General features: G+C 39.7%; 1 protein-coding gene across 1 annotated transcript in view; it reads right to left on the bottom strand.

Annotated features, from left to right (window-relative positions):
* LOC140237229 (multiple PDZ domain protein-like) overlaps positions 1 to 17,757 on the bottom strand; it is an 82,633-nt gene that overhangs the window by 30,358 nt on the left and 34,518 nt on the right. Inside the window, exons 15-22 of the mRNA XM_072317172.1 lie at positions 17,496 to 17,747; positions 16,223 to 16,450; positions 10,230 to 10,605; positions 7,612 to 7,807; positions 6,790 to 6,918; positions 5,964 to 6,097; positions 4,738 to 4,847; positions 4,035 to 4,154 (exon numbers count right to left, since the gene is read on the bottom strand). Coding sequence (XP_072173273.1) covers positions 4,035 to 4,154; positions 4,738 to 4,847; positions 5,964 to 6,097; positions 6,790 to 6,918; positions 7,612 to 7,807; positions 10,230 to 10,605; positions 16,223 to 16,450; positions 17,496 to 17,747 — 1,545 coding nt within the window. The remainder of the gene's footprint in view (positions 1 to 4,034; positions 4,155 to 4,737; positions 4,848 to 5,963; positions 6,098 to 6,789; positions 6,919 to 7,611; positions 7,808 to 10,229; positions 10,606 to 16,222; positions 16,451 to 17,495; positions 17,748 to 17,757) is intronic.

Genomic DNA, 17,757 nt, shown 5'->3' with positions numbered 1-17,757 from the left:
GTTTTGACCTCCTCAATATATGGGCATCAACTTTTATAATAATCTCTACACCTATTTGTCAAATCTTTAAACACAGAGTAAGATGATTGAATTTTCTATTCATTTGTTTTAGACATGGGCATCTGTATCACTTCAATAATGCTTAATATTAATTTGTCTATATTTAGTAGGACCGATTTAGTTTTTCTGTTTTTCCTGATTTTTTTTTGTCACCAGATTTTACTTTCGACCACCTGAAAATAAAAATCAATGATATTGGTGGCCCGATAAAACTTAGTGCGGAGCCCTGTGTATTCTATTCTTCATTGTGATCGGCCTATACTTCCAGATTTTCATAATCGCATTGCTAAAAAAAAAAAAAGTTTCAGTGCTTGCGTTCTCGGGGAAGTAAACTTCGTGAAAGGCAAAAAAAAAAATAGTTTAAGAAAAGGCACTACGAGGGAGATTGATGTTTTGACAGTGGAGCGTGATTAATGGCAAAGATATAACTGTCAACGTAAGCAGGTGCGCCCCGACGGTTGGGAAATCTACGCGCACGGTATGACGTCTCGATCAAAAATCAAAACACAGTGGTTAAAGAAAAGCAAATGATGAGGCAGCGCGTAGTGCTATCGTAAAGCACTCCATTGGCACGGGTGCAATGTGCATACCATGTACGTGTGTTGGTAGGTGTTGGGGATTTTCCTTGTCAGCTGTGTATCGGGTATTTCTTCTTGGGCGCGCGATTGTTCTGGTCTCAGAATATTTACAATCGAGTGTGAAAACATTTGGACATGTCTTCGCTGTCCACGCGCGCTCAATCGGAGATGCTGAGTGATGTTTGCAATTTCGATTCGAGCAACATGCTGGGAAAAACAATAAGTTAATTAAGATCGGGACATTAGATTTCCCTTCGAGGTAACCGAACTTCGAGTTATCTTTTTCGAGCTACGCGAATTTTAATACACGGAAACTCCATAGGAACAATCGGGACTTTCATTTTGCCCCCGAGGTAAGTGATATTCGGCTTATCCGACGTCGAGGTATCCGAGTTTGACTGTACATGTGACTCTGAGGCAACTATTGCAGACAATTATCGCCATACAGTGTAACACTGAATGAAAGCACACTTGATACTGGCGGAATGGAGCACACATATTTACAATCACTACAACATCAAAAAGCTACATGTACAACTGTATGGTATGAGTTGAGGTCTAAAATACACAAACGCATTGCTGACTGGATTTTAAATCTTGTCATTGGTCTTTCACACAGAAAGGCCTTGGTTCCAATGCAAAAATTTGAATGGTGCAATAAAGTGTAATCAGGGTGGTCCACAACTTGAAATTTGAGCATGTTGCAAGCTCAGAATGTGAGAATATTGCAGAAATTGTATGCCTGCAGAGCGCATCATTAGCATAGAGTATGCAATATTTTGCAGCATATCTCTTTTTGTGCTGCTTACTTTCATTGTTCTCTCTCATGTTTTGTACACAAATATTAACCCTAAAGGGGCCGGGCTTTTTTGGCTATGCTCAGACCGGGGGGGGGGGGGGGGGGGGGGGGGGGGGGGGGGGCGGATTCCGCCCCCCCCCCTGAGATCTCGGCCATCGGTGGTGCGATCGCGATGAAATTTTGCATGCGTGAGACCCGCGTCATAATCTACAAGATTGTGTTATAAGATTTGTTTAAACAATCAATTTCTAATTTTAATTAATTAATTATGCAAATTAAGCTCAAGGTGATATTTTAGCTTAATTAAAAGCATTGAGAGTCTAATTTCTGATCTGTAAATCTGTTTTAGCATATTCAACAATTGTACATCACAAAAACTTCCAAAACTCATTTCAATTCTTATGTATTTTATTGTTTTCAGAATTTCTTATGTATTTCTTTGTTTTTCAACTTTTGTTTTTTCTTTGTTTTTTCATTGGAAATTGTCACTGACCACTTTTCTACCATAATTAGCACAAAATTAATCAATGAAAGTGATTAATTGTAAAAATAATCAGGTTTTTATGCCTCTCATGACAGAGCACTGTTTTCCATAGGAAATGCACACAAAATCACAAAATTGTGCCCGTTTTGGAGCGACATTCCGTTACAAAAATGGGCGTGGCTTCGCAAAAGTATGCGCGGACGTTGCAAATTTGGTCTCAAAAGTTGCGCGAGACTTGAACGAAGAAAGTCAAGAAGCCTCGCGATGAGGCCTTCTCGCGTTACAGAATTATAGCGCGAAACGTCGAGGGGGGGCGCGGATTCTGCCCCCCCCGGCCCTTTTAGGGTTAAAGTAATAGGTAGTTTGAAGTTTTGTCACATGTTTTTCACATGTTTGAATACATATTATTTTGAGCTTGTTACAAATTCTTGAGGATGTTGCAAAGCATGTTGCTGGCTTTTAAGGATGTTGCACAAGAATTTGCGCATGTTGCAGCGACATGCTGAAACCCCTTGTGGACCATCCTGGTGTAATGTCATGAACAGACTCAACAAATCTCCAGAAGCATATCGCTTCTGTCCAAATTGTACATTGTGCTCTTATCTAAACGGCTGGTCACCAAGACTAACTAACAGCCATTACAATTCCATCAGCAAGTCGTATGGTTCGAGTCAATACAGAGCTGACACACTCCCCATGCTAATAAATATGGTTTGTGCAGGATTCAGGCTGAAGTCAGCACTCAATCAAAATGGAACATCACTGAATGGCAATCTGCCTGCAAACTGCCTTCCATACATGAAAAGATGAATATAGATCTTTACCCAAGATCCTTATTTTGCAATTTGTAGAGTGAAACAGTGTAAGAAATTGGTAAAATATATATAGCACTGGATACTAAATCACATGGAATACTATCTCGACTTTACCCCATGTTCCTCAGATGCACTGGAATGGTTTCTGAAAATTTGGCCCATTCACTTTGGTTTGTATTCTCATACAAACCGTGTCCTGTTGAAGCATGAGGTATGCTATAGCTAGTCTGGTCATCAACACATATTTACAAAGCCTTGTGGATGGAACGACTTGGAACAAACATCTTGATAACACCTAATTATGATTTAATCATGTAATACACAAGTTCCAAAGGAAGATATTTTGCCTCAAAATGTATGAATTGTGTAATGATGTCATCAAACAAAATGTTCAACTCTGCTTTTCTTACAAGTTTGTATGAAAAGAGACATTCTATAGAATGTGTGCCATAAAACAATACAAAAGGATTAGAGTATTGTAAAAAAAAAATTGTGATAATTCACTGTGTTACGCTCTATCCTACACTTGAAAAGATGACATACATGCACTGTTCCCATATACTGTATTCTGTGATGGTCCCTAGCACACATGGTCTTTACAAGTTGGCGTAATGAAAACTGCTTTACTCCCTTCACTGTTATGCCTTCCGCTCACATCTGAACGAACGTCTACACAGCACTATAAAGTGAGCATCAGGTGGCACGGACTGGTCTTCCTTGACCGTCTGCAGACCACTGCCTTCTTTGACCGATTGCAGACCACTGGCAATGGCATGATACTCATTCGCTACCACTTGGTCAGTGCAGCTGACCTCTCCAATCCACCTATTAACATGTTCAGTAGTCAAATTCTTGAGGAAACTTTTTAAAACGTCTGCTGGCAAAATTTGACTTTCTTCCTGATGATCCATCCAAGGAGTTTTTGGGGGTTGAGCAGATGGTAAAAGACTTTAAAAGCAGCAAGCTCTCCTTCTTAAAAGTTGGTGACATGTTTGGAATTTAGTAGAGAAGAAGAAAAAGGAGCCAAAGGGGACCCGCATACGCCTTTACAATGATTAATATCACACTTACAACCAGCACACACTGCTTCCCGCAAAATCTTGAGTTAGCCAGGTGAGGAGAAGTGAAGGAAAGTGATGACAGGGTGCGGACAAAGATGAAAGGAAAGTGCCTCTTTGCTTTGTCTTTGAGGGGGGAGGGGGTTATGTTCTTTTATTTCTTTCTTTCTTTCACTGAAAGAGACCAGAAAGCTGGCTGACGCGGCTGGGGCGTTTGGACAACGGAATGATGGAACTTACGATTGCTGCTGGGGAGCCCAGGGTCAGACTCTGGATCTGGAAGCGCATCGGGTTGGAAGCGTTGCGGATGACTGCCACCGCCTGGTCGTGGGTGGCTTCTCGAAGGTCGCACCCGTTGACCTGGAAGCAAAGAGGGAGAGAATTGACTCTGATATACACTTGCAGATGACAGTTTTGAATGGGAGAAGGAAACACTTCAAGGTAGGAGAAAAAACACTCCACTATAGTTCAGGTAATATCTACAATAAACATAAAGTACTCAAATTCATAGTTCAATGTAACATTTTTGCCAAACAAAATCAAACACTGCTGAAGTATCAAAAATCAAACAGATTTGTACTTTTATGTGAAAAGAAAATCCAAAGTGTCCTGTAAAGTTCCCTCTTCACTGCTAACTTTGACAATTGCTCTTCAGATGTTGTGTACCTTGTACATTTGAATGGTCAGAAGCCATCATTGCCCCTACAGCAAGGCTGCAAATATTCACAAATCAAAAGAAAAATCTGGGAGGTCTTAAAGTGAAATCAGGGATATATTCAAGTGTTGTGTTCATTTCAATAGATGTAAAATGATAATTTTTAAGTTGGGGGGGGGGGTGCTTTTATTCCTTGTGTCAGCACATGGCAAGATATTCTACAAGCCTCCTATAGAATAAGGGAGATGCGGCAGCTCTCCTGCTGTGGTAACAAGCTATCAACCTCACCTCCAGGATCCTGTCTCCTGTCTTCAGCTGACCAGTCCTCCCAGCTGGACTGTCCTCCAGGACGTGCTTGATGAAGATACCCTGAACCACCTGACCGTCACCTGACCGTCCTGTAAGAAATCAACATCGAGAGTACTCACAATCTCATTATCTACTCACTACCGACAATGAACTTGGTGATGAATTCAAAGTTATAGCACTCATTATATTAAAGTGCAAGACATCACTGCTCTGGATTCAAATCATACTGAACTGCACTCAAATCATTGGCACCATCATATCAGTTCTGTCGGTAAACGTTACGGCAGAACATTCACTAAAAAAAATCATACTGCAATCTTCTTTAAAGGACAAGTTCACCTTCATTAACATAAGGATTGAGAGAATGTAGCAATATTAGTTGAACACGTCATTGAAAGTTTGAGGAAAATCGGACAATCCGTTCAAAAGTTATGAATTTTTGAAGCTTTTGTGCAGTCACCGCTGGATGAGAAGACTACTGCAGTGTATGATGTCATATGCGTACAACAATATAAGGAAAATATAAAGAGAATTTCACAAAATTTCATCTTTTGAAAAAAGTACATATTCCCTTGACTCGTTACTGACATATGTTATGGGTAATATTATTCCATTGCCTTTAGAAAGAGGCAAGTCAAGTGCTCTTTTATTATGCGAAAAAAGTGAAAATATGTTGAATTTTCTTCACATTTTCTTTATACTGTTGTACTCATATGACATCACGAGCCTTAGTAGTCTCCTCATCCAGCGGTTCCAACACAAAAGCTTTAAAAATTCATAACTTTCGCATCGATTGTCCAATTTTCCTCAAACTTTCACTGATGTGTTCTACTAATATTGCTGCATTCTCTCAATCCTTATGTTTATGAAGGTGAACTTGTCCTTTAAGCATCATATGAAGTGTTTTATATTGAGTTTCACTGATGTATTGACTGCACATTTTGCTGAATGCTGGTTATGAATTGTTATGTACTGCTACTACAACGTACAAGCAGATATAATTTTGAGAGACAAACACACACATTGACACACGAGAGATGCAGTTTTAAGAATGAGTTTAATGCAACTGCGCTCGCAGCTTGTATGGTAGTCTCATTCCAAAACCGTTTACAATCATTTCCCTGCATGCATGACCTAACTGAATAAGAATTTATTAGCATTTGTTAAATCTTTGCTTTGAGATGGAGGGTTGACAGCCACTGTACCTCCAACGATGCTGATGCCCAGGCTCCGCCCCGTCTCCTTGGTGACCACCACCGTCTTGACATCCCCCCACTGGCTCTCCTCCGTTGGTACTGTCTGGAGGACCTCAGGGCTGGAGGCTTGGCCTGTCGGAGGACTGCATCAATGGGGTAACAGAAGGGGGATTACATTGTGTAGGTTTCAAGCAATAACACGTTCATTGAGATGTGAATTTTCTTCAATTTGCCTCCCTCTACAATTCACACTTCAACCTTCCCCCCCTGCTTAATAATTTCTTACTTTCAACACATTCATTACTGAAAAATTTACAAATGTAATATTATGAGCGTGTTTCTGGGCAACTAAAAGAAAAACATTTCAAAGTAAATGCGTAATCACTTCAAAGCACATATCAGCATTTATTCAAAAGTGATTACATATTACTCATTGAAAATGCAACAAACATTAAATTAAAGCACTTCCAGTTGATATATTAGCTTCCAAGCAGACCAAATATATAGCCTTTTAAATGTGAATGGAAGCTTTATTAAAATTTCTGTGTAAACTCAGAAGTGCAGATATTTGCTTTCAAACCTGGCATGTAGGGAAAGGTCTGCCCAACATAATTATGGTAATACATGTAGGTAGAAAGAAATAGGGAGATAGATAGATAGACAGACAGATTGATAGAGAGATGGAGAGATGGACAGAGATGGGAAGGAAAGAAAGGTTTATCATCTCCATAGACTGCATAATAATGGTCATTACATGATCACAGTGGGACTAGATTTCCTGAATTGTTCTACTGATCTAAATAAACCCAAGGGGTGCAAGGGTCAGCCCCGTTACCTGCTGGCCAGTCTCGGTGAGGGTGTTGGGCGGGGCATGGTTGGGGGAGGCGTTCCTCTCGGGGAATCTGATGGTGTGCTGCCATTCTCCAAGCATTCTGCTGCTTTACTGGCAGCAATATAAGTTACACTGCCATTTTTTTTTTAAAGGGGAAGAAGGAAAAAGAAATATCATTAGAAATCAACTCCTGACATTTACCAATGAAAGCAATCTTTGGAAATATTGTAAAAGAAGAAGCTTTCCTGTGAGTAATCTTTGGTGCTCACACATTTTACATGTTTTTTTTTTTTTTTATCCTGCAGAATCAAAACACAGTAAAATAGTGTTTCATATATTTAATGCACAAATACACAGACAAGAAACAAAACAAAACATGCATGCTTTATTTTTGCACTAGTTTCTTGCAGTCTGAACTCTATGAAAATTTTCACTTTTACAGTAACTTGATGATAGGGTAGGGTTTTGTAAGTGAAAGATAAAATTTTGTGCTGATTTAGTTTAAAACAAGTTGCATGGTATGTATTTGGTCATGGGTAATCTTTGAATCAGAATATACAATCCTCAAAATGGCAACACTTTCATCAATACCTCACACTTCAGGATCTTAGCATAAGACACACATACTTGAATGCTGCCGAAAGATTGTCTGTATGGCGGCGTGGTACAAACGGCTCATAAGACCAACATCTTCCAATTGGCATACACTATGTATATACTACGCTTTTCAGTACAGATCTACCAAAGTCTGCGTCCCAGAGCCATTTGACTCTTTTATTCCATGCAACAGAACCGTGGAAGTTGCCTTCGAATCGAGACACTCACGAAATATCAGTCCCTTGGAGGAAGCTTCTCCTAAGCACACCCCGCGCTGTGTTGTTGTTCAGGTTCCGCATGTTCTCTCCGTTGACCGCCGTGATGTAGTCGCCGACGGAAAGCCGGCCATCCTGCTGGACACAGCCACCGCGAATGATGGACTTGATGACCACTCCATTGGACTTATCGGCACTGACCGTCAGGCCTGTTTGACAAGAAAAAAAAAGTTTGAAGAAATATATTTAATGCACAATTCGTAACTTTTGAATCGATAGCACAATTTTCCTCAAACTTTCACCGATGTGTTCTACTAATATTGCTGCTTTCACTCAATCCACATTTATATTTGGGCTTTACTTTCCTGCACTTTATGTCAATAAGACAAACTCTTGATGTAGTGGACTCCCATTATAATGAAGTCCTCGGGACTGGCAATTTTCTTTCGAAAATAAATTCTTTCAAAATTTTGTTATAACCAAACAAATAAATAACAATGGGGGCTCATATGCCCCCAGGTAATAGTGAAGAATTTCACTTTTGTGAGCCCTGGCCCATGTGCCACTTCGTTACATTTTATACATGTACCTCTGTATGTATATTATATTGCAATTGTATGGCCAAATAAATGATAACAATAATAACAACAACAATAACAATGATAATAAAAAACAGTTGAGGCCTGAATGTTTATTTCGATGTATTTGGAATTTTGTTATAACCGTGTCTGTTATAATGGGAAAGCACTGTACATAAATTTTCAGTGAACAAAACTGCATCAATTTTATGCCAAATCAAATACAGTACAATCAATCGTACAATTAATTCCCTGTACTGGGTAACTAAAAAAAAAAAAAAAATCTATTGTATTCTTAAAGGTAGGGGATACCTTTTACAGAACTCCCAAAATGCAGCAAAACATTAAATATGAACCTCAGGGGACTTGTTTAGGCCACTGCTTAGAAATTTGGAAGTCAACAGTTATCTACAATTTGAATAATGCACAAAACTCAACTACTCAGTAGTTCTGTGTGTCAGCCACACTTAAGCCTTTTTGTTGCAGTCTTTTGTATTTTTTATCTTATAAACACAAATCTAAAAGTATAAGAGCTGATGTAATAACATATAGAGTGTGTGGCAAGAATGTATATAGAAATGTTTGTAAGTTTTGATGAACTTTATTCACAAAATATACATGATGGACACACATGCAGTGCATGGGTCTGCAAAGGTAGCCTAGTAATGTACTGGAATTTACGGTGAGCCCCGAAAAGAATTCAATTCGAAATCTAACGGTCAATAAAAATGTACTAAATGTTACCTTCCACTTTCAATACTTTATGGGAGTTTCTAAAATGATACTCTCTTCAACATACCACTGTGTTTATATAACTCGTCATTTAAGGCATGCAAATGGGATTCCCTACCTTTAACATTTCCTTGTATCTACTGCATTGAAACAACAACAGGCGCTGAACACCAGGACCCCATTTCATGAAAGATGTTAGGATAACAACTCTTGCTGGAATGGCAACTTCCCATAACAACAGCCAATCAGGAAGCTGGATTCTTGTTGCTACCATGTCAACTGCCACTCTAGCAAGAGTTGCTATCGCATCAACTTTTTGTGAAATGGGGCCCAGGAGGCATTCAAAGGGCATATGGTGATTGACATTTGCCTTTAATGAGCTCATTACAAAATTACAAACACGACTTACAACTGTAAAAGAGATACACCCATGCGTAATAGTATGTTACCACAGACCCGAGTAATGACCAAAGGAATCAGAAATCTTGCTCTTAACATACATACCGTCCTGTTCAGAACTGACTGGGGGTTTGAACGACCCATGACACAAGGTATGACACTGCCTGTATTTGAGACTGTTGTGTCTACGCATTTCCCTTGAACATGTAAGGTGCTATAAGCTGGTTTTCCAACACTTAATACAGTATGTCAGCTTTCGCTACTCCTATCAGGTCACTGTCTAAGCAACAACAAATATTGCAGCGGAGGAATATGGGTAAATTCAAAGCAGGAAAAAGGGCAGACCGTTGTCAGCCTGATGGACAGTGAAAAGTGATTGGTCGGTGTTGCTATGAAAGCGCGGTGAACAATGTGACCACTGTCTGGCTCAATGCTTCAGTACATGTCGAATGGTGTTATCCACAAGGAAGTTCCTACCAAACTGTCATCACACAATAGCTTGGTGATAACCTTGGCAGATTATCACACAGGGGAGGTGGGAAGTGGGGTGGGGTGGTCGGGATGCTTGCACAAAACACATCTGTTTCTGTATGTAATCGAAACATTGCACAAAGTGGCTTCACATCTCGCTTTATAAACCCACACAGGACCATGGTCTCAAAACAGTTTTGCCATTTTGACAAGCTGGTTTGTAAGGCATGTTGGTTTGTATAAAAGCATGATGTATAGTCCGGAAAGAATGGAAACTTAAAACTTGAAGTGACCTACTAGTAAATCAAGAGACGTATTTCAAGCGATTTATAAGGATAAGTTGATAAATTCTAAATTAGAGGGATAGCATTGTGTAATACCAGTGCCACATAAATTGCAGTTTTGGTTCATAACAATGGGTGAACAGGATAGAAGCAACCAATGAACTCACCTAATCCTGCATTAGTCTTCTTCAGCACAATGGTCTCCTCCAGACTAGGTGGTAGCACCACGTTAGACCGCTTCCTACCCGCAGTGGGGGGCTCCACCTTCGTGACGACAGCCCTGGGCATCACTCGCTCCTCGGGAACCTGCTGCTGTAGGGAGACAGAGCTGAAACTATTGGGCCTTTTGGGCCAGCCGCTGCTGCCGGAGGAGGAAGAGGAGGAGGAGGTGGAAAACCCCCTGCTGGGACTGACGGGGGCAAAGCCCTTGATCCCGTACGCAGAGGAGGCTCGGGGGACGGAGCGGGCGGGGCGGAGGACAGGTTTGGGGGGAGGTTTGGGCGGGGTGCGTTTGGGTTGAGGCGGGGTGGAAGGTGCCGAGGGCTGACGGTGGGTGATTGTGTTTGGTGCAAATGACGGTGACACGTAATGGGACATACATGGGAACACAACATTTGGAATAGGAACGAAGGTTTAGTGGTAAACACATACATACACGGAATAGGGCAATTTGAACAAATTTTGGTCAAGGGATGGACATACAGGTGTACAAACAACATAAAATTCAACACCGGAGGACAATTCCGACATAGTACGTCCAAAATTCCAAACACACCCATCACATGCACAGACATCATGGGGATGGTTGCAGAAAGCAATATTAACACAACACAGGGAGTAGATATTGCAAAGCAATTCGGTATAAAAGCGCACACGATATTAGTTTTGAAGTTTTGGAGGGCAGGTGAGTGTGTTTAACGGGGATCAGAGGGCAGGTGGGTGGGGCGAAAGGAATGAGAGGAAGCAAAACAAAAAAGGGATGGAAAAGGAAGATGCAAATTAAAATAGAAATGTGATGTGTTGCATGTTGTCATGTGTACTGTATCTCAATCTTTAGTTCACTCTGGATGATATAATATGTATGTGAGCAAGACCATACACAGAAGAATTTTCTGTAGAGGGGCAGTGGTATTTTCCATACCCCCTATGCCCTCAACTTTTGCAAGAATTTCATATATCTCTAGTATACCTTTTTATCATTTGAGATACATCATTTTGTCACATTTAATCTGTTATCTTGAAATGTTTAGCACTGACTGTCCCATAAAAAGACCAACTCTGAAAGTATCTCCAGGGGCTTTTGCCCCTTCAGTACTGATCTGCTATGTATGGCCCTGTACATGAGTTATATACTGTGTGATGAATAGGGTTATAATTCTTCAGATGCAAGTAATTCTTTGTAAACTTTTCACACTCAAATCATCGTCTTTCACAGAAGCAAATATCAAATGAATACACATCAAGTACTAACAAAAAAAATTCATAGAGTGACATATTAACTTTGATATGAAACTAACAAACAAACTGCAAAACTGTGAAAGCATTTTCTTCAAAATTCTAGGGAATTTCGATGAGAAATTTATCGTGCAGACTGAGTTTGTGCAGTTTCATACATGGGCAAACTTCAAACGCACGTGCGGCATGGTGCAAAAGTGTGCAAATGAATCATGCAAAGTGATGTGCCGCTAAAAACACTTCAAGACTTGGGGAGGATACGTGTGTGTACGTGTATGTTTTTCTTTTTATTTTGAAGCACTATCAAATTAACTGCTCTGGCAGTGAAATGCACACTTAATCTTTTTAATGTCTATGGTAAGCATAAATGTAGAGGATAAAGTTGTGTGTGTGTTTGTGTCTGTGTGTATTACATTTTTGTGTGTGTGGTTTTTTTTTTTGGGGGGGGGGGGAAGGGGGGTAATTTACTGTACTTTTGTCATTTCATTAGTCATATTGAAAAATTAAACGCATGTCTCAATTACTACCTTTGTTAAAGGAATTATTCTGTTATGTTGTGCAGTAATATGAAAAATCAATTGCTGTTTCTGGTATGATTTGAATGAAAGCGAACATTCTGAAGAAAGAGGGTAAATGTAAAATATGTACTGTAGGAGTATATCAATCATGGAGCAAATATGTTGATGGATGCTAACTTGAATTTAAGGATGGATGAATAAAATGATGGAATTGTGGAGGTGGGGGTATGTATGATCCTTTTAATCACAATGTATGGTGAAAAAAAATGGAGTAAAAGTGCTTTTCTTCGAATTGTACAAGTCTGTATCTTAAATTTCATTTAAGTGTAAATGTTTTTTTTATCAGAGTGCCATGCAAAAAGGATCCCTATTTCATGCATTTGCCATGCAAGTCCAGTTCCCCAAAGGGTGAAATGCAGCAGAAAATTTACACATTGGTAAGCCCTAACCATCTGGGCACGATCCAAGCACATCCATATCATGAGACAATGTGATGTGTGGTGGATCTTGGAAGTGATGATTAATTGCTATGTGACTTTTTGTTGTTGTTGCTTTTAATGGAAGATACCAGGTAATGAATGCCTTTTTGATTTTAAACCCTGATGACTAAAGTTATCATAACCTAATCATAAATTTTCTGGCAGGTTTTTTACTACCATGCTACCAAGTGATGATAAGAAGATGAGAAATGAGTGGCTATTTGAATAATTGGTTGATTAGAATGCTCAAAATAAATCTTGATTTCATAACTATGGTAATGTGATGCACAGTATTGTATGAGAGCTATAACTTGGCACCAAAGCACAGATTTTCATGAAATTTTGGGCATGAACATGAAACACAAGTATGCCTCTAGTCCTCTGCAAAGATGAACATTCACATGGCAGTGGGGTAAATGAATTCAGGCCAAGTGACTGATACGGCTGAGACAATCACATTTGAAAGATTACTCACTGGATTAACAACTCCAACACTGACACATAATAACATGTACAGTTTTTTTGTTTTTAAATGAATCTGAGTCATGATGTGAGGAAATACACTGTAGATGTTGTGATTATCATGTATATAGAAGTTATGTGAATGACTCGGGAAGAAAGTAGTTAAGCCAGATTTTTAAGTTCAATATTAACTACTGAGGATAGAGAGCATGGTCTACTCAGCAAATGATACACTGAACACAATTAGGAATCACTAAGTGAGATCACATAACCGTAAGCACTGCAGTTGACTATTGACTACATTCACTCGTTATGCAATGACAAACTGTTGACTGACTTCACTCCTACAGGACAGATGTATGCTACACTGAGATGTTTGATGGAAATTCAAATACGAAATGAGGTAGGTCTGGCTCTGAAACAAAAAGGAGTGATGCTTAAAGGGAAGGTATAGTAATGGTTGAGATAAGGATTCAGCTTTTAGCTTTTTGCGAGACATTTAGAAACCACGTCACGACATTTTAATATGTCATTTTAAAGAGCATATATTTCGAAGAGGAATTCAAGGTTTATTATATAAAATCTGTTTTGAAATCTCTGAGATATCCAAAAACAAAGCAAAACAAAGCGATCCTAATAAAAGATGGGTACCATCTTTTATCAGGATCGCTTTGTTTTGGATACCTCAGCCATTTCAAGACCAATTTTCATCAAATAAAGTTTGACTTTCTCTTAGAATTGTATGCTCTTTCAATTCCATAAGAGGTTTCTCAATATCTAAAAAAAAAATTATCACAAAAAATAATTGGAAACCTGAAGCCCCATCTTAACCGAAATTATACAACGTCCAAGTAGATCCTTGTAATTTGATTGGAGGATTGTTGGTGACGTGATATTAAATAAGTACTCCATTCAACGCGCCGTGCAATTTTGGTTCTATTTTTGTGTGCAACTTGGTTCGATTTTTTCGTTCTATTTCACGGTTCGAGATTATTGTACGGTACTGCGTTTACTGTGTGTTGCATATTGAGGATCGCATGCAGCTAACGCAGGTACGTGTGCGGTACATGCATGTGCGTACGTAGGCCTACGTAGTGCTAGTGTACGTGTATGAGCGCTATATGTGACCTGTATCTACACTGATTGCACAAGCCAGAAAGAGAATCGCAGTGGATCCACATGTACGTATGGCTATATTTTTCATACATATATAGACTTCTAGGCCTACTTAGACCAAAAAGATCTACTTGGACGTTGTATAAATCAAATAGTGTATGGTTTTTACTCGTGCAATGGAACGAGATTTCGCACCTGGTGAAAGATGAGGCGCACTATTCAACTCGGCTTCGCCTCGTTAAATAGAGCGCCTCTATCTTTCACCTCGTGCGAAATCTCGTGCCATTGCACTCGTGACCATTCACTATTTGTATACTATACCAACCCTTTACGGTATTCCTAATCTAGCAATGTGGTAAACTCTACAATCGATGCAACAAACTTTCATTCTACTGAATCCATACTACTCACAGTGAGTATCTTTTATCAAGAGGAGAGATGAACTTTGACCTTTAGTGACTTTGGAGAGGCAAAGAATGGGGTAGGGAGGGGTGGAGGCTTCGGGGGTGAGGGGTAAGGGTGAGGGGATCATTACATAAAATGTCTGGTCTAGCTGCCTACGCTTGCAAAGCATCGCTTTCATGAAGACCAATAAGCAAGCTTGAATCATACGGTACAGTGTATGACATCACACAACTTTATACCAGAATCTCTATTTCATGGTGAAAATTTCTTCCACTACAACTGAGATGTCACATTGGTATGAAATCTGCCCTCTTCTTGTCTTTTTGAAGAAAAATAAAAAATGTTAATAGTAGTCTCTCCATTTAATTGGTGCCCAATGTTTAGTCAATGTGAAGTTTTGACATCTTTATATATTTCAGTGAGACTAACAGCTTCCATGGTCTCCGTTGGGAAAGAAATTGTATCTCAGAAGCATTTTTTCCTGCTCTCTCTTTTAAGTAAAATTTCATCAGCTATAAAATCTTGTTTGTTTTGGGCAGGAAAAAATTAAAATATCACATGCAGTAATGACGCAATTATACTGTACAGAATGGTAAAGATATTGACTGCACTTCAAATGTATCAGATATTTCACTCTGAAAGGCAAACTTCCAGGAAAGATTCTACTTGTTCTTGTTGAAACAATAATTCTAAAACAATAATCAGTTATTTAAAGGCATAAGCTTAGTTCATACTTTATTAACAGCTGATGAAGCAGCATGAAATCAACACTTGATGTTTTGTTTTATGATATTTCAAGAATGAAAAAAAAAAACAAAAACAAACCACAACAACAACAGCAAAACCAACCAAAAACACAATACAATAAAGAATCACAAAGAATTCAGGCAGGCATTGGAATGTAGGAAAATCACAATGAAGGAAAATGCACTTCATGCATATCAGGATTTTTTTTCTCTATATTCACTATACCACACTGCAAAACATGCTGGCACAGACAAAACTATTTTTTCTTTCCCAATAAGACAAAAATTATGGTTCAAACTGCAAGCAAAAATTTACATTATTGTTCACAGCAACAAGCATTCCAAATTCAAATTAACATTCAGAAATTAAGCTCTACTGATTAATCTTATTGGTAATCACTTGACTTGAGGAAAGGCCATATTCATTCATACACAAAACAAGAATGCTATACAGAACTTTCTCACAACAACTGGGGGATTGGAATTCATATTTGAACAGACAGAACACCACCTGATGGGAGTACTACAGGTGGACAGGGAAGGACTGGGGGTGATTCACATCTGTACAATCATCTACAATATTACTGTACCTATCCCATAACTAGTATTCCTTGTGGTCACTTTGATATTATGTGTAATGGCAGCATTACTGACTTCTATAAAATTCCCCCCCCCCAATCCAAGATAATATCACTGGTCTTGAAATCAACATACTGACCCCGCATACATTTTATGTTTTTGTCCATTCACTTGCAAGTCCAATCTATAACTTAGTTGCACTGTTCACTCTGACTGGAATTTCCAATTATTATGCTATTTATGAAAATTTTCATCTCTCCTAGCAAATTTTCCAAAATGTATGCTAATGTTTGCATGCCATATGCATGATGCAATGCAGGAGATTTACAACATATCATCTCCTTAAGAATGGACATACTGAGCTAAGATGCTGGAGCGAAATAAACTTATGCCAAAATACCTTCTCGATATCTTTCACCACGGCAACCGCTGCAACTGGTGGTGATGGCGTCGGTGCTGGGATGTCTGGCTTGGGCGGCTCGGGCGAGGGCGCTTCTGGCTCGGCCAGCTTTGGACCGTCGGTCACCGTGACGGACGTGACCAGGTCCGGAGGGGAGACCGGCTGCTGTGGGGCTGGGGGTGGGGCGCTGTGGGCCAGAGAGACGGCGGCTGCCACCACCATTGGGGCCTCAACTAGAGACGGGAGGAGCAAAGGCAAGGTATGATGAGGATGTCATGATCATTCAACCCCTATTGTGTTTTGTCCGCTGACTGGCATGCATGTTGGAGAGCTTTCTTCGATGACTGGCACAGATGTACGGAAACTATTTGTCTATGAATACAGATTACTTAATCTCCCTAATCCCTATTGTATTATCATGTCTGTTTGACTGGGTTTGACTGAGGAATGCTGCTACTTCTGAGGGGGCTTGCGAATTTACAACTAGGCCAAGTTTAGATGGATTACTAAATGCTAATGAAATAACCTAGCAAATTAAGCTTATTGCCCGGGCATGTAAAGGGCTAATTGTCCAAACTCACCTACTGTTCTCGCTGTGCTTTTAAAGTGTATGAATACATACAATCAAGCCATATCAATGTCACAACAGATTATAACAAAGATTGTAATCCCTCTCGGTAAAAACACTGTAACTGAACGTGAGAAAAAAGAATGTCTTTCACATTTTTTTTTTCATGAAAAAGGTTTATTACAATAATACATTGCAATGTGTCTTCTGATTCTTAGTTGAGGTCATTTGAAAATGTCAAGCCTTCGCTGACACTCATAGAAGAGCTTACTTTGCTCCACTACATTTATGGTTACTGTTGTAGTAACTCAGGTACACCAATTTGTGAGACAAAGACAAACTGAAAACAAGTGCAAGATACCAACTACTGCAAAAGCCATTATTTTCACATGGGTTTATAATAATTTTCGCAGATTTCGCAAATCACCGTTGGGCGGCAAATCTACTGACATGCGAAAATATCGCCTATTAACAATATAAAAGTGTCAGAACGAATGATAGCCTGGTGTCCAGTAGCAAAAATTACTTCTCCCCAAAATGTCTCTGACCTCATTCGTCTTAAGCGTAAAAACCATGAAGTGATGAAGTGAGGTAAAAAAGAAAATTGTACCACTTGGCACATCACATAATCTATGGATAACATTAAGACCAGATAAAAATGCCGTTCCGAAATTCTGGGGCTGAAGATGATGCCTTACTTTCTACTTTGGGTTGCTGCACTTCAACTTCCCTCTCCTCCTCTTTCTCCATCGTCTTCTCCTCTTCCTCCTTCTCCTCCTCCTCTTCCCTCCGCACCTCCTTTTCTGCCTCCTCAATGGCCTCCTGCGCCATCACAGCTTCAGCCAAGGGCGAGATGTCGATGTCGGGCAGCATGGGGGTGGTGGTGAAAGGGGGTGGGGTGGTGTAAGGGGAGGGGGACTCCTCCACCATGGCGGGAGTGGCGCTCACAATTTGACTCTGGTGGCAA

Source organism: Diadema setosum, chromosome 13 (assembly GCF_964275005.1).
Source record: "Diadema setosum chromosome 13, eeDiaSeto1, whole genome shotgun sequence".
NCBI classification, from domain to species: Eukaryota; Metazoa; Echinodermata; class Echinoidea; order Diadematoida; family Diadematidae; genus Diadema; species Diadema setosum.
Note: the sequence above shows the minus strand (reverse complement) of the source record. Positions and strands in the feature narration are given on the sequence as shown.